The following is a 23128-nucleotide window of genomic DNA, read 5'->3' as shown; positions in this document are numbered from 1 at the left end:
ACTTTTTTATTTCAATTCAGAATTGACATGTCGCAATTTTGATTCTTCTTCAAAATTCTGAGTTCACATCTCAGTTCTATTTCTTTTTCTCAGAATTCTGAGTTTAAATCTCCCAGTTTTTCCAGTTTACCTTGCATGAAAAAAACGTAATTGTTAAATGTAAACTCTCTTACAAGTTAACAACTTTCAACTGTGAGGTTATAAATATTTAATTCTGAGCCTCTGAGAAAAATATAATTCTGAGATGACAGATTTTTTTTTTTTTATTCTGAATTTCATAATCACAATTTTGATTCTACTTCAAAATTCTGAGTTCACATCTCACAATTCTATTTCTTTTTCTCAGAATTCTAAGTTTATTACTACTAATTTTTCCAGAGTTTACCTTGTGTGGAAAAAAAAAATGAAACGTATGCTTGCATAGAGAACTTTCAACGGTGCGGTTATTATAAACTTGCAGTCCTGAGCATTTGAGAAAAAAATAATAATAATTGTGATTTATAAATGCGCCAGAACTTTAATGTTGCAGTTACTTTTATTTTCTTCGTTTTTGCGGAACAAACTTCCAAAAGACACTGACATATACTGACAAGATACTTATTGCAAAAAAAAAAAAAATCGTTTTACATCGCTAATAATCTACAGTGCATTTAATTACTATCTTGGTTGGATGCACTACGTGAAACTTTCGTTGTTGATCAGAATCGGAGCTTTCTGATTGGTTGACATCAGAATTCCATCGCTGACCATTGATTCTTGTTTCATACTAAAATAAGTCCGCGGCGTTTAGGACCCTGCGTCGCTGCAGCGGCTCGCCTGCAGTCACTGCGCCAGGAATAAAACCCTCCAAAATCCTTAATCTGTCGCTGCAAATCCATTGACTGCAAGAAGAGCAGCAGACAAACCTGCCGTCTAGTTTCCCTCGCAGTCACGCCTGCCGTTCTGCACAGTATATCTCACTCGTGCGCTTCGTCTGCCCATCTACTGACCTTTTGTTTTTAATTCCGATGATTAATCCGTGTTAGTGCGTCTCGTGATTGAGGTCAGTAAGTCACATATGATGCACATACGAACGAACTGAAACACTGACGCGATAATTTCTCACTGCGATCGTTTAAAGCTGCAGAGATGTCTGTCGCGTCTTTCCAGTGCCTGATGTTAGGTGAGTTAAGTATTTTTTGCATTGTATTAACAATTTATTTATGTAAATGTATATAAAAATGTTTTTCAATACGGTATATATATATTTATAATACGTTTTATTAGTCACTATTGTACAAATTCTATTTTTACTAACTATTTTATATGCAAAATTATGTACTATTTCTAGCCCATTGGAATGTTAACGTGTGATGAAAACCAACCTATTGATTATTTAATCATTGATAAATGTCACTGGTTTTGTAATAGGGTGCAGTAATCACAATCTTTGCTCGGTATTGTGTCTGAGAGGAATATGCATCATCATTAACATTTCTCATTGTCTCCACGAGTGAGGAAAAAAGGGCATTGTTCTTTTCTGAGATGATCATCATTAATGATTTGTTCATGTCATCATCCCAAGCATAAAGAGTCCAGTCACTGAAATCATTCAGGTATCCGTGTTATTGATCTGATTGTGCAGATTTCGGCACACACCCCTTTTCCCTCTCCATCTCGAGACCGAGCTGAACTATTCAGGTCCAGTCAGGATTTTCAGCATGATTCATCCTCATGGAACTGAGAAAAGAACATTTTGCAGCTGCCGTGCCCGTGGACGCTGATTGTGTTTGGCACGCCATGTGTGTGATGGCTTGTCATGCCCATGAGGCCACAGCTGACAGATTGTGCTGGTCAAAAGCCGCTCCAGACAGACTGATGACCAGACACAACAATGACAGGTCAGGTTTGTTTAGTCTAATGAGCAGCACAGATTCAGACTCAAGACAGGTCCATTTCACTCTGAACTCAAACGGCATTTGATTATTTCCTCACCCTCTTTAACTATTTTGTAACATATAATAGCTTATCATTTTTTCGGGTACATTAGAGTTCCATCTAAATATCATGGTGTAAAAGACAGGAACATGGTTTTAATGTGTTGTTATGGATATTGTGATAGTCTTTAAGATTTTTCATATCATACTACCACGTAAATATAATTGTATGTGCATTTCGTTGCCATTTTATATAGTACCCTTCTTTCTTTTTTTACACGCTACCATGTTTTTAGCGTGATAATCACCCAATACCATAATGTATATCAAAGTATTAGCCTGTTTTTGTGGTATTACTATAACAATACAAAGACCTTTAAACATATACCATGGTATTTTTTGAAGTACTTTGGTGTACCATATTGTAAACATTTGACGTCGTCATCAATGGATTGTCATTTAATGTAGGTTATAGTTAACATTTCTTTGCAGTACCATGTAAATACCATATTAATCATGGTATCGTGGATCCATTACCATGATAAATATCGAACGTCAAAGTACTGTGTTGTCATTTAATGTGGGTTATAGTTACAGTATCATGTTTAAACCATGTCCATACCATCATTAATTGGAAATGTACCATTTGGAGAGCCATTTAAATGGTCATCATTCAGTACTATAGTGCAACTCATGCACTCTTTCGCAGTATCAAGCACTGCAGACCTGCAGCTGCCAGTCAGTAGACTATAAATCTGACTCTTAACGCTCAATGCCACCTACACCCACAGACTCTGCTGCAATGTAAGCTGGCACAGCCCAGAAACCCTTTCAGGTCAGGTGACATCAGCATTTATCTTGCCGCTCGTTTGAGATGTGGCTTTATCTCAGAGAGGAAAGTAAAAGAGATGGCTAAGATTTAAGACTGAGAAATAATTGGCAGCCGTATGTATTCACACAGTGTTGCTGGAGTCCAGGTGCCTCACACTTTAAATTGGGCCAAGCTTTGGTGGGTTTGATGATTTATGAATCATTGTATTCTGTGTTCTGGCTTCTCGTCTCTTTTAGAGAGAGTCCGATACTGGCGCTGGCTGAAGTGCTCATATATTTAGTACAATAGCTGTTATGTGACAGATCTGTGTTCGTATCAGATGACAGAGGATTGTGGCGTCTTGGTCTGAACGGATGAATGCGCACTATATTAAGATGTCTGAAATCAGACAGAAACAGGTGGGAGCTGGTCATGTTGTGACTGCTATGAAATAAAAACCACACTGTAAAAGACATCAAGAACATGTCTGATTCATATGTCATTGCCATTTGTTTGTTTTTTTTTAACATTGGGACATTTTCAGTTTATGTATTTATTTAGAGTGACACGATGTAGACAATAAAGGTCATTGACCATTTTGTTTATTATTTTTATTACCTATATACATCATATATTCTTGAAATAAGGTTTTAAATGATCATTTATCCCATATTTTCATTCCGAAGTTAGAATCATCTTTGGCATATTTTATTTGTCTAAGGAAACACACTAAATATTAAATGATAAGCATAAATAAGTGGATTTTTATTAATTCAGAGAACTGACTAAAGGGAGATTTGCCTCTAAGTTCTTCTTTGTCCTTCAAGTTTATGCACAGATGTTTCATCTTCTTGAGTTTGATTTAGTTCATCTAACTACCCAAATTCAAAGATCCCAGATGGGGTTTGTTGCCGCAGTGCCTCTATAAATGAGATATAAGCTTTTATGATTAATGTACTATCTAACGCGTGTCCAAACTTTGAGAGCATCTCGGGGGCAGAAGGCCAAAGATCGTTCCTCAGAGATAGAAGTGTTTGGGTTCGGGCATCAGCAAATTCTCTATTCGCTGTTCAAGCGAGGTTAGAAGTACCTTTGCAGAATCCAGAGTCCACTGAGGCAAAATAAGATTGCGTCAACCATAATTACTGTGATCTACCGGGGTTAGACGTTAATGCTTTTTAAAGACATACATCACAGAGATAGAGGTGACACTGTGCTTGGTATTTTACAGTTGGGATGCTTTACTGGTTGGTAGACATTTAGAAAGAATCTAAAAATGAAAAAAAAAAAAAATCCAAACTGTACTGTACTGTAAACTAGTATGGCCATTGTTGACCAGTGACCATGTAGTGATAGTCAAGCTCCAAAAATGTCAATAAAGGCTTGATGAAAGTCCATATTGTTTGTGCAGTGTATTAAAAGTCTTTTGAATTCATAAGATAGTTTTGGATTAAGATCAGACACAAAATAATAATTTACTGATCACTGAAAATCTTATTTTGGACTATCTATTTGGATCCAAGAACCAAAGATGTTCAGCCTCGTCAACATCAAGCATGTGCAACAAGTTTTTACACCGTATGTGAACGTAAATAAGAAAGTGCCATGGCAACAAAGTTGTTGTATAATGTACAAAATTTGGAGAATTGTATGCTAGCGCTAAGTATTGACATTCAACTTCAATTGACATTTTGTTGCACTTTTCCAAGTTGATCGCTCGATATTCAGAAATCCGAAATCAGACTTGAATAGAACGTAGCATTACTGATAATGTAGAATGTTTTTTGAAAAATAAAGTGGTCTTTTAATCTTTAATTCTCCCAGATTTATTCAGTAAATGTCATCTGGTTATTTGGGATTATACTCTCCAGCAGTGTACCATTTTGGAAATTTCCACAGCATTGCATGGCTTGAGTTCACAGGATGTCCCTGGTCTCTAAAACCACTGGAACTGGAAGTTGACCGATTCATAAATTGGAGCAGGAAGTGCCTGGTTTTTCCCCCCTGTTAATTACCACACAATCGCACACTTGCTAAATATAATACCAGAGTCGCCGAGACATCCGCCTGCTGGTCTCCTTAATTAAACAGAGCCTCGCTAGAGAATGTATTTCATTAAACAGATCCATGAATAAAAACTAAAGCCGTGTCAGAATTAGAGAACTGTGTAATTGGCTTTTAAACTCCAACTTGGCTCCAACAGAAGAGTAGTTCTTACCCAGTCGCCGTCTTTTTCATTTATCCAGTGTTTAAACCAATGCTAATCCTGTGGTGACCTGGTAGGGCAAGGAAAGATAAGACCGGGTGGTTTGAGAGACAACGCTAAGCCGGCATAAATCAGAGCCAGCTGTGGTTGAAGCCCATAAGGGCCGGGACTCAAAAGATGTTCCCAGACAGTGTTTGATGGATGCATACATCCTTGAAACCATCTGTCACTGTTGAAGCTATTAATAAAGATTCGTTTGTGGTAAAGGAGTTGGTTTGATTCTTTGTTAATGATGTTGATTTGTGTTTTGAATGAATCCAATTTTAAAAAGTTAGCTTATTATATCTATTCTTCTTTCATTTAGGTTCAGTTCTCCTGGTTCTGGTGTGTGCCAGGGTTCTAAGTGCTGGTCCAGCACTCCTACCAAACCCTCTCCGCTCCCAAGGGCCGGTTCTGGAGGTTCCCGTAGGCTTTGAGGAACACGATGAGGTCTCGAGGGAACGCAGGCATGGCTTCATGGAGAGTTCTCAGGAGAGCTCCGGGTTCTTTAGTGAAGACAGTGAGGATGGCAAGAACGCTCGTATCGAGACCAAAGACACCAGCATTGACCCAAGTGCCATGAATGGTGAGTAGAAGCAGTAATTCGAAAAATTAAGTTTATAAGTCAAGTTTATGTAAACTTTCAAAGGCATAAAGAAAAATGACTTTCCCTTTTCATCTGATGTCATTAATCTAATTTGTCAATCAATGGTGAAAATATTCGCTCTGACACTGGAATGACAATTCGGTTACAAAAAAATTTTGGTTGCATATTTACGTAAAGAAATGGGTCAAGTATGCCTACTTATCGTTTGTCAAATGACAATGTTAACATATTCCCTCTGACAATAACTTGACTTGATTCAATTACAAGCAAAATTTGATTGCAACATTACATTGGAAAATTCATCTAGTGCTTGTCGTTTGTCAACCTAAAATGCAAATATATTCGCTCTGAAAAACAAATTTTGATAGTATATTTATGATCGATGATGATTGATGCCATTTGTCAACTAGGGGTGTTAATATATTTGCTCTGACAAAGTTTTGACTTGATTCAATTACAAGCAAAATTTGATTGCAATATTAAATTTGAAAATTATAATGTTGCAACAACATTTTGTCACGACCAAAATTGCGTGTCATTTGTATATTAGAAATGTCAATACAGTTGCTCTGACTTGATTCAGTTATGAGTTAATTTTGGTTGCATATTTATGAGGGAAAATGGGTCAAGTACTAGTCTTTTTTTGGTCAATTTATTAGCTCTGATAACTGTATGACCTACCTAAATTTTAAATGAAATTTGGTTTCATTTGCAACTGGAAAAATGTCAAGTACTTGTCATTTGTAAGCTAGGGGTGTTAATCCAGTATTCACTCTGGTGACAAATTGAATTATGAGTGTAATGTGGTTGCAATAGTATGTTTGAAAGTGGGTCAAATGTTTGACCTTTATCACCTAGATGTGTAAATATACTTGCTCTGACAATTATATCACTCGATTCATTTCCTATTGAAATTTGGTTCTGTATTTACGTTTCGAAAATGGCTGAAAAAGTATAGCCTGCAGCTGTAAATTGGGTAACAAAGGCACTGAATGACGACAGCTTCATATTAGGTCAGTACCATTGTATGACTCAGCCTCTAGACAGTTATTTAACTCGCAAAAAGGACTCGACTGCCAAAGAGGCCGTTAGACGTGTAAAGTGGTGTGAACAACAGTTTTTAGGACTCATTATCGTGCGTCATTTCCTCGACACCTGCAGTCCCCTCCTGATGCTTTCCTTTTTTTATTTGTTGATTCGAGTTTTGTCAGCTTTAACAATTCCATTGATATTTCTTCAGTCCACCTTGCGGTCGTGAATATGTTTCGCAGCAGTGACTAGAGAAAATATGCCCACTTTCTACGCGCCTGGGAATTAATGTGCCTGAAAACAGTATTATTTTTAGCTCACCTGCTAGCTTGCTAACCGCAGTGGCCTGTTTCCGGTGTGTGCGTACAAAGCAGAAAGAAGGCTGGAGCTGTCCAATGACTATCTGCCGTGAGGAGTTTGAATTTGGTGGGTATCAGCTTGATTCAGCTGGCACACTCACGCTGTATATTAAGAAAGATATCATTAGCGATTTGAACAAACCCATTATCCTAAGTATTAAACCTTGGCATTTAACTCATTCAACACTCACGCTTTCCTTTGAAACATTTTTCGGTTAATAGTTGGAATCTGTGGGTGACCTGAAGACAACAAAACAACTATCTGCTTTAGAACTTAAGACGAACTTGAAAATGTTTGGTTAATTGTTTACACAAGCGCACATATGGAAGATGAGTGTATTTGCGGCCACAGCAGTAAATCTGAGCGTGTACACGAGAGCCCGTCACACTCAACCGCTGCTGAATGAGTAACGCACGCTGTGTCACACCACATACAGACTTGACTGATCAGCCATATGGAGAGACAGGTGGACACAACCATGACTGAGAGTTTGAGTGTGTGTGTGTGTGTGAGTGGAGACACTTCCAGGTGTGGTGTTCTCACCTGGCTCTGTGCCTCACCAGGAAAATGAGAGTTTATCGGTTTAGGAAATAGACCGAGACTATCTATCTGTCTGTCTGTGGTTTGGTGCTCGTCTATCTACACCCTCAGGAGTTTTCAGTCCTCTTGTCCCTTTCACACATCCACCTGTCTTTAATGAGTGTGAAGACCTCCAGTTACCTGATGTTTTTCATCCCAAGCCAATAGCAGTTCAGTAATTGAACAGAGGGGGGAATGGTTCCACTGGATCTTAGGCGAAACACAGGCTGCTAAATTTGGAGTTGTGCTTTTTGTCTCTAAAAGACACTTTCAGTACATGTGTCTATTTGTTCTTGTGCTCTCAGAGCGCTGTCTGATGCCCAAGAAGGTGGGACCTTGTCGTGGGGCGCTCCCTCGCTGGCACTTTAATCCTGTCACTAAGAAATGCGAAAACTTCATATTTGGGGGCTGCAGAGAAAACCGCAATAACTTCCTGTCCCTGGAGGAGTGTGCCAAAGCTTGCCACACAGTCCCTGGTATGCTGCTTTTTTTATTACTTCCAGTTATGATAATTTTCTTGATAAAGTATAGATATATGGGCTCTCTCCCGCTGACGCTAGACAATAGCTCTCCTCATTACAGCACGTCTCAGTGTGGCAGTGTGTGTGTCTCATGAATAATCAGGCTGCGATCGAGAGCTCTCGGGTCCCTGATGTGTGTGTTGTGCCAGACGCAGGTGCAGTGCTGCAGTGCAGCTGCTCGAATCTGCTGTACTCAAGAAACAAAAGATGAATAAGACATGTGCTCCCAACAGATCTTACTGCAACATTATCCTACCATACTATAGCATGAAAACAACATTTTCTTAATAAGTGTTTGCTCTGTTTACCACAATAAATAAACAATATTCTTACATTTAACAAACTTAATTTTAACTAGGTTATGCAAACACTATAACATGCTTTCAATATGCTGTATTATACAAGACTTTACTGTATTGCACTTGAGATGGACTACCGATATTCACTCTTTGAAGGTTTGGTTATCGGTTGTTTAATATCGGTTGTTTAATATTGAGTCTAACAATCTTAGCATCAATATAATGGTGTAAACAAAAACTATAAAAATATATGTAATGGTATTAAATCTAAAACATTTTAATAATGAACTATTATAATTTAAATACCATTAAAGCATATAATGTTATGATAGCTGGAGTACAGTGTTATTTTAGTATCATTAAGGCATTATTCTAGTTTTTATTGATATTTTGAAATAGTTTTTTCTTTTTTATATTTTCTGTTTGCGCGTTAACTTTGGCAAATGTTTTAGTAATTTAGTGGTTGTGGGGTTTTAGTATTTGCATAAATTGTCGTCTTTAAATCTCTAGATTTGTATACATTTTATTTCAGTTTTATATCTGTTACATTTCAATGCGTTTAGTTTAATCGGAAATCTTACTAACTGGATTTATTGTAATCTTTTAAATTATCAAAAAAAATTATGGTTTTAGTTTATTTAACGATAACACCTTGATGTAGTCTAACAGCATAAATAAATAATTATTGCTTCTCAGATAATATGTATTATATCGGTCACATGAAGGCAATATCGGTTGGGCTCTAAAGCTCAGTACTACCAAATTTGAAAGACCAACTGCAAAAACAAACTATTCAATTAAAGCTTAGCCTAAGCAGTAGAATGTAGAATAGTTTAGTACAGTTTAGCACAGTATAGTTTAGAATAGTAGAGTATGTATACTTTGATGTCTTCAAATTTTTTTACAACTTTTCTTGTTTTATTCCTTCATAGATTACAGCCCTTCATCCCCAGAACCACCATCTTTGCCACTTTCTTTGAGCCAAAAGCCAACTCAGATGAATTTCTCTTCCTCATTGTTCGTTCCTCCGACTGAGTCAGTCGACCCGGAGCAGTGGGAGAGTGATTCAGAATCGAGCGGATTCCCTCTCCACCCCTTCTCCGGGCCGTCAATCGCAGATGCTGAAGACCACGCCCTCTCCACAGCCACGCCCCCCATCGTCGGACTGGCCCGTCAGAACCAGCCAGAGGCCACAGCTGAGCCTGACAGGCGCCTGACATCCGACGACACGTTTGATGATCAGAGGGGCCATGCTGTAACACAAGCACCCACGGCTCCTGAAATCGGGCCCCTGCCGAGCCTGGAGCCCCTGCAGCCCGACAAAACACACCAGGATGATTCTGAGGAAGATGAGGATGAGGAAGAGGTAGTGGATTTTCCCACCGAACCGGCTGAGGAGGAAGAGGACGAATGGCGGTACCTCACGCCGTTCACATCCAGACCCTCGTCCTCCCCTGCTTCAGATCTGCCGCCCGTGGTCTTCACCAAAACCGCCTGGCAGGGGGCGCCGCTCACCACAACAGAGGACGAGGAGGGGGCGGAGCTTCGTCACGGCGGCAACGAATATCTCGGCGAAACGGAGCTGCACGACTCAGAGCTGTCCCAGGAGGCCGAGCAGGTACTCAGTGGCAGAAAATAAGAAATTAACAGACCTCTATAATATGTAATAATATATAAAATAATATATTCCTTCTTGTATAAAATGTTCAAACACAATGTCCATCAGATTTCAGCTGTTGGTTAGATTCTCTCTGCTCAAAAATAAAAATATGTACCACTAAATAATATATGACAAATAGTAAAGTATATCATAATATAAAACTACTACTTATAGTAATATATAAACATAATAACAAGAAATGTCTTTTAAGACTTTGGATTAGCTTTTATTTTTAGATTTTCAGTTTTATTTAATTTAAATGTTTCAAAAATTTCTATTTATCTTTAAATGTATTCCTGTTTCAATTGTAGTAATTGTGGTACTTCATCTAAACATATTTATTTCAGTAAGTGAAATAAATATATATATTTCAAAGTAAGTTTTTAGTTTTCAGTTTTTCTAATTTTAAAATTCTTATTTCTATATATTATGTCGACTTTCAAATTTCAATTATCCAAAAAAAAGATTAATTAATAGTAACTTGATCTAACAAAAATAACACTAGTAAGAAGTAATGTTATGTACTTTATCATTTCAACTTTCAAAAATATTGACAAAACAAGTGTCCCACAGGTGGTTCTTGTGATAAAATTCTCAATTGTTTGTTTGTATGAAATATATTGTGTCTTCTTGGAAATTATTTCTCGATTGATTTATCTGACTGCTTTGGAAGAGAAATGTGTTTATAGATTCGTTCTCCAGGCAGGTTGTCAGCAAGCACAACCATTCACTGCAGTCCAGTGACTCTCTTTGTTTCTCACTCCGTGCAGGTGATTTGTGTCGACTGGAGCAACCTTGCAGGAAAGGGCTACGTTATACTCAACATGACGGACAACTTTGACTGCGTAAGTGTTGCTTTTCCACAAAACCCAACCCTGAAATCTCTAGCTAGCCTTAACCCAACCACATATTGTCCTAGCATGAGCAAACCACTTGCATTTTCTTCATAAAAATCAGTTTTTCCATCACGATTTGAACGAATTACTCTTACTCTTAATTAAGGTGTATGTCCCGCTCAGAGCCTGTTTCACGTACTGCAGCTGAAACGCTGAGCGTTGCAGGAAGATTTCTGTCTCAGAAACATGCTGACTGCACAACTAACGACGCTCAGCACAAACAATGACACACACGCTGTGAGCTCCGAGCGCATTTGTTTTATCAGCAGCCTGAACAATCATCTGGCCTTTGTAGAGAAGAAAAAAGATAATGTGATTCTTAATCTCATGAACTCGTTAGCAGCACTGCAAAAAACGAATGTTGTGTCTTAAAGGTCACCCTTGGCCTACTAGACCTGTCAATTATATTTTATTTAAAGGAATAGTGTCCCCAAAAATGTATATTTACTTAAAATGCCACCCTCAGGCCATCCAAAGATCTATATGAGTTTGTTTTTTCATCAGATATGGAGAAATGTAGCATCACATCACTTGTTCCCCAATGGACCCTCTGTAGTGAATGGGTGCCGTCAGAACGAGAGTCCAAACAGCTGATAAAAACATCACAATAATCCACACCACTCCAGTTCATCAGTTAACATCTTATGAAGCCAAAAGCTAAGATATCAAAATAAACAACATAACAGTTTAGAACGGTTTTAGACTATTTTTGCTTGTAAACATAGCTTGATCTGTGCAGATTTCTCTCCCGATTCAGACGAGATTACTTTTTTTACTGGAGAAAACAATATTATGTACAGAAGTCGTGTTTGAAGATAAAAACATTAATTATGGATTTGTTTCTTACAAACACATCTTTTGGCTTCACAAGATGTTAACGGATGGACTGGATTGGTGTGGATTATTGTGATGTTTTTATCAGCTGTTTGGACGCTCTTTCTGACGGCACCCATATACTGCAGTGCATCTATTGGAGAGTAAGTGGTTTAATGTTGAATTTCACCCAAAAACAAAGTGAGCAACTAAACTGATAATAAGGTACCACAAAAGTGGTCCATATGAATTACAGTACAAACCAATGATAGTTAAAGCCCAACCTGTTTTGGTGCACCATATCTGAATGTGTGCTAAATTTGGGTCTGTTCTTCACATAAAGCATTGTATGGCATCAGTAGACATAAAATATATGGCAAAAGTGGTGGTTTTCTTTAATTATTGGATCTTGACAGTGCCAGTACCCGTTCATTTTGATTTATCCATTGGCATAAATGATGAAAAATTAGATTTGGTATAGTTTATTAATATTATGAGTTTGTTTTAGATTTTAAATTTTAGTTAAATTTGTAGCAATTATGTTGTGCTTTAGTCATTTTTATTAGTTTTTTTTTTTTTTTTGTCTATTAAGTTTCTGATTTAGTTTTACTTGCAGTACTTTAACTTACTTAAAACATAGTAAACAAAAACTTGAATTTGCCTTTACAACTAACTGATATATATATATATATATATATATATATATATATATATATATATATATATATATATATATATATATATATATCTGTACTCCCAAGTTAAACATGCGTAAGAAAAATACATTTGTGGCCATGAATTAACAATTTGTTCCTATGACTTATTAATTCATGGCCACGTGTTATCCATTTGTTCTCTCAGTCAGTAAATCGTGCGGCTCCGTTGTACTTATTTTTTCCCTCATTTTAATTAAGTAATTTAAAACGAGGGAACGTATTAGTACAATGTCTACACAGCGTACCTAAATTAAGAATCTAATAAATTAATCAGTAGAGGGAATGAATTCAGTCATAATTAATCAGTCTTGGGAAGTAATCTATAATTCGTGCCAATTATATCTGATGTTTTTTTTTTAGCATTTTTCGTTTTATTCAAGGATAACAAACAGTGCTGTGTTTGACTCGATCACTGCACAGTCTGAGACATTATTAAGATCTCTTCAGGAAGAGACGACAGGAGAAACATCTGAGACTTCAGCTCCAGTTCTCTGTGAATCGCCCGCTGTGTAAATCTTCCCTGTGATGTTTCACTGGCGTAGAAGAAGCCGGTTGCTTCTGTTGCCACAGTAACGCTCCAGTGCCACGTAACTGCAGCATGACCGCGGAGAACTTTCCCCCCGCTGGCGCTCTGACAGCTGCGTGCTAAACTGCCCAATCCCCTGCGATGGAGCCCTGCTCTGAACCCGGGCAGCACTGCAGAGACATTGATCAGAAACCAATCCGACCCACTGCACGAGAAGCTCCGAGTCTCCGTCTCAATGACTCGACAAAACTGAGTCTGATTCTGTCGCCTGTCTGTCTCTGGTCAGAGGATGAGTTACTGTGACTCTTGTGTTTAAACACAAGCTGGAGGAACATCTTAGACAGTAACAGACAAAGCAGACATGTTTTTAGGAGGGTCACTGGTGGTCTGTTCGTGGAGAGTGTTGATTTGGCCCCATGTTTCATTTCTAACAATATTTGACTTTTTCTTTCAATCATCCATAGGTATTATCAAAATACATACATTTTTATTTACTTGATTTTACTGTACATTTCTTATGTGTATATTCTGACACATTCCATGTTAATTCTATTTTATATAAATACGGTTTACATCTCATGTGTGGTATGTTCATGTTTTATTCTATTTTTATTTATTAAATTACATTTTACGATGTATATATTTATCTTTTTTATACTTTCAACTATTTTTTTAACTTACATTTAGTGAATTTATACTCCCAATTTATCGTACTTATTTATTCATGATGCATAAAACACACACACACATATATATATATTTTTTTAATAATATATTACATTATAATGTGCATGACAAATACAACTTAGGTCTTATTTATGTTCACATTTTACTGTCTTTTGTACTTTATATGGTTTATACCATTTTATTATTTTAAATTATAATATTTTAGTCCACTATATTGCATTGAGCTATTTTTGAGCATTAACATTAATGCTAACTTTTATTGTATTTATTTACTGTTTGCAACACTGGTGCATTAAAGCTTATATAATTATAAGATCATATATATATTTTTTATTTTGTTTGCTATTAATTTCTAGGTGCGTTTTCTGACAAATACTGTGTAATTATTCATGTTCATATTTTAATTTGACTTAATGTATAGATTACACCGTTGTTATTTTTTGTCCACTAAATTACATTAAAATGTATTTAATTTACGTAAATCCATTCTGTACACAATTATACTCCCATTTTATTGTATTTATTATTAGCCAAATGAGATGTTTTTCACAGTATTTCGCATATTTAAATGTGTCCTCAATTTAACATTTCAATGTAAATTTTCTGACAAATTGCACAGAATTTATTGTCACAATTCATTGAATTTATTTTTAGTTTTTTCACGATATATTTAATTTAGAACGACAGTGGAAAGAAATCTGATTAGTACATATAATTAATACACACATCACTGTATTTCTTAGTTGTACCATTTCAGGACAGTGACATTTCAGTGCTGGTGTGTGTCTTGTGTGTGTCCCACAGGATGAGTTTCGTATGGAGAGGGGCGACAAACTCCTGGAGATGCTAGAAAACACATTCTCCAGAAAGAGGAACATCCCACAAGGCTCCTGGCTCATTTTCCTCAGCAAACCCACACAGCAGGACCACCAGCTTCTGATGGCCTTAGCCAGCGAGCAGGGTAACACACACACACACACTCAGGGCCTCTGTGCTCACGTGTAATGGGAGGCTCATTCTTTAAATCTGAGGTGCTAGTAATTTGTTGGCTTTTCATTTCATGCTCTATATAAAAGGATAAAAATAGCAGGCATTATCTCTTTATCAAATCTCTGTGCAGTGCATTAGTGATGTTGTATCTGCTCAGGTGAATCTTACAAAGCAAGACTTGTTTGAGGTCGTGTTGACAAAATCAAGAGAATGAAAATAAGTAATTATATTTTGAATTAAGAAAATTAAGATGTTTTGCATTCTGGAATATTTATCATCTTTTTTTCAAGACAGTGAAGCCCATTGTGCCCCCAATTCTTATTACCAAAATAAAGAAATTAGGTTACACTTATTTTACAGTGTCCTTGTTTCAGTGTAATTTACTTACTCTGTAATATTAATTAACTCCATGTACTTACTATATGGTTAGGGTTAGGATTAGAGTTGCCTGCATGCATTTATGCATAATTTTGTGGAGATAAATTGATGCCAAGTGAAATGAAAAATATAAGGAGAGCTTAAAATAAAGTGTTATCTATTATGTTTTAGTTTTGTGCTGTTGCATGCATTTATTTATGCATTATTTATTTTTATTCCTATACTAAGTTCATGTAACATGTAACAAGGACAGTGTAAAATATAGTGCTTCTAGAAAAAAGAAAACTGGCTTTCTAATCTTTTTGTATTCAATGTTTTCTTTTCATTCAGTATACTATTAACAAAAGCAAAAAAGACCTTTAACACTAGCTTCCTCTATTTTATTTCTATACTATCGGTCTTCTTATTATTTATTATATTATTTAAAAAACCCTTGCTTTGTGTACTGCATTAATCTAACTTAAATCTTTAGACTTGTTATATCACTTGTATATCATTGCTGTTTCGTTGATTTTAATTGCATCTATTGTTCACATTTGTAAGTCGCTTTGGAAAAAAGCGTCCACTAAATGTCTAAATGTAAATGTAAATCATTAAATTATTCATATGGAATGGTTGTATTTTTTTGCACTGAATGTGATTTATGCTAATTTATTTAAAAATGTGTTATGATGGAGTCATTTTGGGGATTGGAGCATTATTGAGAATTTGGGGGAAATGTGCTTATTCGTTATTTCTTTTCTTTTCTTTTTTAATCCTAATGGTCCTCAAATAGGTTCAAGTTTCTTTATTTTTATTTGTTGATTGATCATTTCTTTATTATCATTTTTTAACAACTTTTTACAGTATTTTAGTCTAATTTCTTTTCATACTGTCTTTTTGTTGAAGAAATTATCCCTCCAAAAGACGTCCTGTCAATGTTAGGGGAAATCACAAGAGGTCTAAATGAGGTGAGACTAATGCAGCAAATAATAATAAAATAAAGACACTTATGGAACATGGATAATAATTTATAATAAATATTATTTGCTTTTCTTTTATTATATATTTACAATTATTATCATTATTAGCATTTATTATAATTTATTTTAATTGTATTTCTGTCACTATTATTATTTTATTATTTATTTTCAGATTGGAATTCAGAATTTTTCGACCGTGAACACGTGCCACTCGAGGCCCAGTCAGACACGTAGCGACTACGGAAAGCTGTTTGTGGTTCTAGTGATCATCGGATCTGTTTGTGTGCTCATTATTGCTTCTGGAGTCATCTATATCTGCTGGCAGCGTCGTTTACCCAAACTCAAAAACATGGTAGGTCTTTGATATGCTGATTGCTGAAAAAAAAAAACTGAGGTACGAGCCAAAATGTTCTGTGATACTGACAGATTACGCTGTCAACACAACTCGTGCGCGTTTCATATGCAGCTCGAATTCTAATGACTTACCTCAACGTTCTATGAATGACGTCTCGGGTTCGAATCGATTTATTATTTGTCTGTGGTTTTGTCTCCTTTGCTTTATGGCGCGTCCGAAGTCGAGAGGCGAAGAGCTGAACTTTGTGGAGAACGGTTGCCATGACAACCCCACGCTGGACGTGACAAGCGATAGCCAATCAGAGATGCAGGAGAAGAAACACAGTGCCAATGGGGTGACAGTGGGCGGGGATGGAGGAAACGGTTGGCAGGTGCTCGTCAATAAGCCCGGGAAAACCGAGGAAGACAACCAAGAGGAAGACACGCACCTTTAATTAATCGCGGGAAAACAATCAGAAAAAAACGGCATGAGAAAGCAGTATGGCATTACAGACTAAGAGGGCACAAAACATTTTCAAGCTTTTCGGAAACATCTGCTGTATAAAATGTGATGTCTTTTGGCTTGTATGATGGTTTTCTTTATCTGCATTACTAAATTCAGGCGGGACTAAAAAGAACGCTTTAAAGCGTGATTTGTATGATATGGGGAACTTTTTAATGCAGAATTTATTTAAATTGAATGTGTCAAACAATCAAAACTAAGTTTGAATTTTGGGGGGAAAAGTTTCTTGCACTGTTAAAGCAATAGTTAAACCCAAAACGTAAAAAATATGTCGGTAATCTCACACACGTAGTTCCAGATTTTCTGCCATTTTTTCTCTTCTGTGAAAAAAAAACGAGAATTTTGAACAGTTAGTTTACACTAAGAATAAAATGTGATAAATGTAATTTTTTTGGTAAGATAACGATGGCCAATGCTCGAAACCTGATGCGATCTTTAGAAAAAGTTCTACGGAACCGTAAGATTCTTAAAAATCTTGTTTAAAAAAATGGCATACAGGTTTTAAACGGCTTTGTTAAATTACGAAATTGATTTTCTTTTTGGGTTAGTTACAGGAGAGAGGGAAAAAAACACTAGTGTACTTGAAGACTTGAAAAGACTTGAAAGAGATTGTACCAAGGTTTTTTGATGTTGTTTTCTCGAAGATGTAGACACTATAATCAGTCATTCTCTGATTTACTTATTTCAATGCAAGTATTAGCAGTTAAGCAGTCTGCATATTGTGTTTTTACATGCTGAATGCTGGATGGACGCCTGCCTTGCTCCTTTATTGTGCATCAGAATGGCTGCTCCGTACTGGATTATGTCGCTTTTAAGGTTTTTATATATATATTGCACCTTTAACATTGCTCAGCACCAACGGCCTCCAAAGCATAACAAGATTCTCCTTACAAAAGAATCTTTCATATAGAAATGTGTCGAATGGAGCTAGCTAACGATTTCTTTAATGTTTTCAGTGCGCATTGAATTTAATCTTTTAAACGCAAAGTAAACGGTGATCACAATCAAAAAATAGTGTTAAATCAGCTCTCATAGTGATGATCTTGTTTATGGTACAGTATATGTGTCAAAGATCAATCTTAATTGTCGCCATAGAAAGTCTTTTCTTTATTCATTTCAAGTGCATGAAACAATGTAGTATAAGTCTATGCACATGTCAGGGGTCAACTGATTGTACACAATTTAGCAAACGTGAACCGTTCATGTTTAACAAGATTTAAATGGTTAGTAGCCTACTCCAGAACGCTCTATATAACGTACATGCATTATTGTTTGTTTCTAAAGCCTTGACGTAGGAGAGTTTGACGCCAGTGTAGAACGCTGTTGAACGCTTCTGTTTTGTACCTTTAGTGTCCTGGTACGAGAGCTATTAGCATATTTGCACTTTTTCCATTTTGATTTTGTACCTCAAACTGCTTTATGTATCTGATTGTAAGGAGATTTTGGTCTCGTTGTTTTCTGGTAATTTTGTGTTATCTCACCTCTTTAAAAAAAAGCTAAATAAATGTTTTGAGAAGTCTTGTCCGAACCTTTTTAAATGTACCATGTAGTTTGGACTGCCCCTACTGGGGAAGTGAGTGAGTTACCATATACAATTAAAATATTTAGGTTTGTTTTCCAGTTTAAGATAACAGTTTATATCTATATTTTATTTTCTCTCAAATTGACAAGAGTAATAGAATTTTTTTTTACATTGCATTGGTCATGTTACTGAACCCTGTGAAACATTGTTTAACTTCTGAACAATGGCACTAGAAGATACATATTATATAATACGACTTCTGAAATGGATATAACTGTAACAATACATTCTGTCACGATGATTCTAAAACACTTCATATCTACAATCGAGAGCTACGTAAGTGAGTCAGAATTATGAATGTTACAATTATGCATTCCAAACATCAAGTTTGGGCAAACTTTGAGGAAAGAAATTAAAACAGTAGTTTAAAAAAATAAAATCGAAAAAAAAATTCTGCCACAATGAACAGTGTGAACACTCAATCGAAGTAGTAATTTTGAAGAAAAATGCTGTTCATGCCTTTGAAAACAGGCTGATAGTTGTAAATCAGATGTTTTTCTTCTTCACTTTGCGAAGAAAACCGATGATGGTTTTTCATTGCTGAAAAAAGAAAAACAGCAAATAAAGTCATAAAATAAGTGGTCAGTGTAAAAACCCAAATCTTAACACCAAGTTAAGCAAAATTAAAAGGGTAAAATAATGCAAAGACAAGATATTCTAACTTCACTTTAAAATGTAATTTTTTTTAGTTGACCAACCTTCAGAAACGAAGAAGTGGGCAGTGTAGAACGCGGCTTTGATGGCTGAGAGCGTGTGCACCATACCATCTTTCTCAATCCACTCAAATGGGCTTTTCTCTGGATGCCATTGAACAGCATAGAAGGGATATTGATATGCTACAGGATATTCAACAGAGGCTCATTAAAACATTTTGATATAATATACAAGTATATAAATGTAACTAATTATATTCACTTCTACACACATATTTACTTCTACATGTAAAACCGACCAATTAGCTCACTACAGTACAGTATTATGGGTGAACTCAATTTAATGAAAAACAGCTGACTGTGGGACTTCCTGAATGATGGGTTACATCACACACATACACAAAGAGATGCTCTGTAGCATTCATACCCTCCATGGTGGAAATGAACTCCTTCTTGCCATCTGTGTTTGTTGTCAGGACTCGATAAAAACGCTTAAGCTTGGCATTGCTACTGTAATTCTGTAAGAGCAAATCATGTTTAGACAACTCCGAAAAAGAAATAAAAAATAGCTGAAGTATACAGTGACTGATCTGCAGTGTTGGGGGTAACAAATTATACATAACTTTAGTTGAGTTATCAGATTACTTTTAGTAGTAAAAAAAAAACTAGTGAATGAATGCATTTACATTAAAATTCCTCAAAATTAATAAAAACAGTGAACTGCGAATCTCAGAAATAATGAAAACCTGCAATCATTAAACCTGTTAAATAACACAAATACACTTGACATGATTGATCTCACTGCTAACCTTTGATGGTCCCATATGAATAATCAATAAGCAAAAGCAACAAACGTTTTTGAACTTTTTTATTTTGCAAATAAGAGTATTATTGTTGAAATGTATTTTTGTTAGCCAGCCAAGCCCAGGTGAGAAATAGTAACGCACAAGTAATGTAATGCATTACTTTTAAAAGTAACTTTCCCCAACACTGCTGGTCAGTATTCAAGAGGTACCAAGAGAAATACAGAAATCAATGTTTCTGGTTATGGCATTCCATTGTATGCATTGCAGTGTTATTAAATAAAGTTGCTACCTGCATGGACAAGCTCCAGCTGTGGAAATTAGACGTGATGTTCTCTTCTGACAAAGACTGAAGAACATCCTTTGGAAACTTCTTAAACAACCTGCTTTTTTGAGCTCCTGTAATCGATCAAAATCATTGACTGAACATCAACTCATTGTAAACAGCCATTAGTTTGCTGCAATAATATATGAAAAAGTTTAGAAAGTGTCGCAAATGTATAAGAATAGTATGCCACATCATCATGTTACACATCTAGTTTGTCATGGGTATATAAATATTCTTATATAAACTTGTACGCCCATTAATTTCAAAATATGGCATTTGGAGAAAAACCATAGACTGTATAAAAACATAGATTTAGTGTCTGTGATGTCACTCATAGGTTTCCGTAGAGAGTTTTTTGAAACCAAAAGAGGGAGGAGGCAGCCGTCGCCATCTTGGCAGCACATCACCGCGATCACTCTTGGGTAATCAAAAATAGGCGAAAAGGTGGGAGCTGGTTGCTGAAGCCACGCCCACCTAGCACAACGGCGGTGACAGCAGGGCAATCCACCTGTCACTTAATTGGCCACACCCTTAATTATGCAGAATTTTAAGGCTTAATATAATTTAAACGGATGAGTTATAAAAAAATTCACCCCTTCACAATTGTCATGAAGTGTAACATTAGCTATATAGACCAAAATAATTTTTTGCACCAGGCTGTAAACATGTATTTTTCTGATGTAAATTTGGGCATTTTAACATGGGGAGTCAATGGGACTGACTCCCTTTTGCAGCCAGCGTCAGGCAGCCAGTCGATGAATTACATTTTTTCTCACTTCCTTGTTGGCTTCATGAGAGAGCATGAGGTTGGCGCTCAAGAAAAACACAATGCTACCAACCTGGGCTGAAGGTCAGTGGCAGGGCGACTGCTTTGGTGTCAGTCAAGGTCAATAAGTTCTTGTTGCTAGTCAGAACCGTGAGCTGCTGGAAGCCCTGGCAGGTGCCCCAGATCGGAAAATAATCCGAAACATCATTAGCCTGTTGTGGTTAATAACGAAGAACCATCAAGGCATAATCATATTTATTCAATCTTATTTTCACATGATGATTATGTTTTTCACTTACCTTTACTGCAAGTTCATAGAAAATCTTTGCCACTCTGGTAAACTGAGACTTGTCGATGTCCACATCCCCACCAGGAAGCAGCAAACTAAATCAGTCGATTAATATAGGTATGAATAAAAAGCAGTTCTGGAACATATTATATGGTTTCTAGCTGGTCTAGTAAGTGGTTTACAAGAGGGACCAAATATAAACCAACTTCCATGTTCCAAACACATCTAGCAGCTTAGGCAGGGGTCAAAGTAGTCAAACTCACTCACCCATTAATTGCATTGAACAGTTTTTCATATTCCTCCTCTGTGCGATTTATGCTGCAAACCAAATACAATGACCTTTATGAATTCTTTCCTTTTTTATTTATTTATTTTTAATAATAGCATGTAGATTGTGTTTAACTTACTGAATTGGTACAACCCTGGCACCAGCTGACTCCAAGTGTTTCACATATGATGCAGCAATATAAGAAGAGCCCTGTGCTTCAGGGTCGTCTTCTAAGTTTTCCTGGGCTAAAATTCCTGTAATGCAAAAAAAAAAAAAAATAATAATAATAATAATAAAAAAAATATATATATATAAAAAAATAATAATAATAAATAATAATAATAATATATATGTATATAGTTAAAATAGTTGAAATATGGTTACCACAAATTACCAATGGCTTTACAACCCTAACTATAGTAACCATAGTTAGTGAAACTACCCATAGTTTCACTTTTGGCTATTAAAACAATGGTTAATTTTCATAAGGTTGTACTGGTCTGTTGTCTTCCTAGACTAACCAAACAGGTAGTTGGTATCACAACCACAAAAGCGCACAAACTCTTTAAAATCATCAAACCAAACCAACATGGACTGGTTAGGAGAACAGCTAAGTACTGAATGGTTAAATTTTTCTTTTTTCCTGCAAGGTTAGGTTCCAACCATGTTTAAAATGTGTTACAATGACTATGCTTTTAAGAGTTAAAAAAACAATCCAGAAGAAAACGAGTACTGGAAGGATGCTTGCGATTAAAAAAAAATCCTAGTGAGCAACACGACATCGCAAGATTATCAGATAACATAAAACATAATTTACCAGACATCATACACTAGTTACCATCAAACAGAAGTTCACAAAGACTCGCTTATATTCTTACCGATGATTGGTCTGTCATTTAAACTACGAGCGAATGATGCTGGAAAGCCGCATAGAAAAGCGGCAAAGACCGCGAGGACGAGCACCTGGTAATACATCCACCTCAGGTAACACACCAAAGGAGGAAATAAATGACAGCTCCTAGTCCTAGATGTTATCTGTAAAGAGCTGCACTGGCGATGTCAGGCTTTTTAACCTGGATCCACTTATCCGCAATCGTCACGTTAACCGAGCGGCTCCTTGACACGCGTGAATTACTGAAGCGTTAGCTGTTCTTCAGTGAGGAATGAGGATCAGCTCGACGGATTCACAATCCAATGAGATAAAAAGCGAAAAGTCACGGCTGGCCCCGCCCACTCGAATCATCATCGTCACAATGACGTTCCTGTCAAAATGTTCTTAAATTCTAAAAACTGCATTCTTGTCAGAAGATAATTGTAGCCTAATACCACGTGTGCTATTAAAAAAAGCAAAACGTTACGTAAACGTTACATTCTGTAAAAGAAATGCACAAGAGAAAAGCGATGATTAATTATTTTCTACATTCAGTACAAAGGAGTGCATTGTATGACACTATTAAAACAACATTAAGACAAATCGCTCTATGACAATCAATCATCATAACACATAATCTCATAATTATGGTGACCTTTCATAAAAGAGTAGGTAACACTTGCATCAGCAGTGTTGAATAATAAGTGCCCTCTGTAG

The 23128-nt window shown here is 36.3% G+C and overlaps 3 protein-coding genes across 6 annotated transcripts in view; 1 reads left to right on the top strand and 2 right to left on the bottom strand.

Annotated features, from left to right (window-relative positions):
• Positions 1-23128, bottom strand: part of LOC127988172 (SLAM family member 5-like) — a 177353-nt gene that overhangs the window by 151185 nt on the left and 3040 nt on the right. The window lies entirely within an intron of this gene.
• On the top strand, positions 821-18369 carry podxl2 (podocalyxin-like 2). 2 transcript variants are annotated; one of them, XM_052590742.1, is made up of 9 exons: positions 822-1162; positions 5298-5558; positions 7853-8023; positions 9300-9985; positions 10798-10872; positions 14470-14626; positions 15922-15983; positions 16168-16347; positions 16571-18369. In XM_052590742.1, exons 1-9 carry the CDS (start codon positions 1129-1131, stop codon positions 16781-16783), a joined length of 1839 nt encoding a protein of 612 aa, XP_052446702.1. In that variant the 5' UTR covers positions 822-1128; the 3' UTR covers positions 16784-18369. The 2 variants fall into 2 exon arrangements, with proteins under 2 accessions (XP_052446703.1, XP_052446702.1); XM_052590743.1 differs by lacking the exon at positions 7853-8023 and having other exon boundaries at positions 821-1162.
• Positions 18480-22731, bottom strand: LOC127988165 (gamma-glutamyl hydrolase). The gene is made up of 9 exons (XM_052590782.1): positions 22419-22731; positions 21680-21794; positions 21540-21590; positions 21283-21367; positions 21057-21195; positions 20182-20288; positions 19514-19604; positions 19132-19269; positions 18480-18973 (listed from the first exon to the last, which is right to left on the bottom strand). The coding sequence occupies exons 1-9, from the start codon at positions 22513-22515 to the stop codon at positions 18852-18854; spliced, it is 945 nt and encodes a 314-aa protein (XP_052446742.1). The 5' UTR covers positions 22516-22731; the 3' UTR covers positions 18480-18851.

The sequence above is a fragment of the Carassius gibelio genome, chromosome B22, assembly GCF_023724105.1.
Source record: "Carassius gibelio isolate Cgi1373 ecotype wild population from Czech Republic chromosome B22, carGib1.2-hapl.c, whole genome shotgun sequence".
Lineage (NCBI taxonomy): Eukaryota > Metazoa > Chordata > Actinopteri > Cypriniformes > Cyprinidae > Carassius > Carassius gibelio.
The sequence above is the reverse complement of the archived record's forward strand: the minus strand, read 5'-3'. Positions and strand labels throughout refer to the sequence as shown.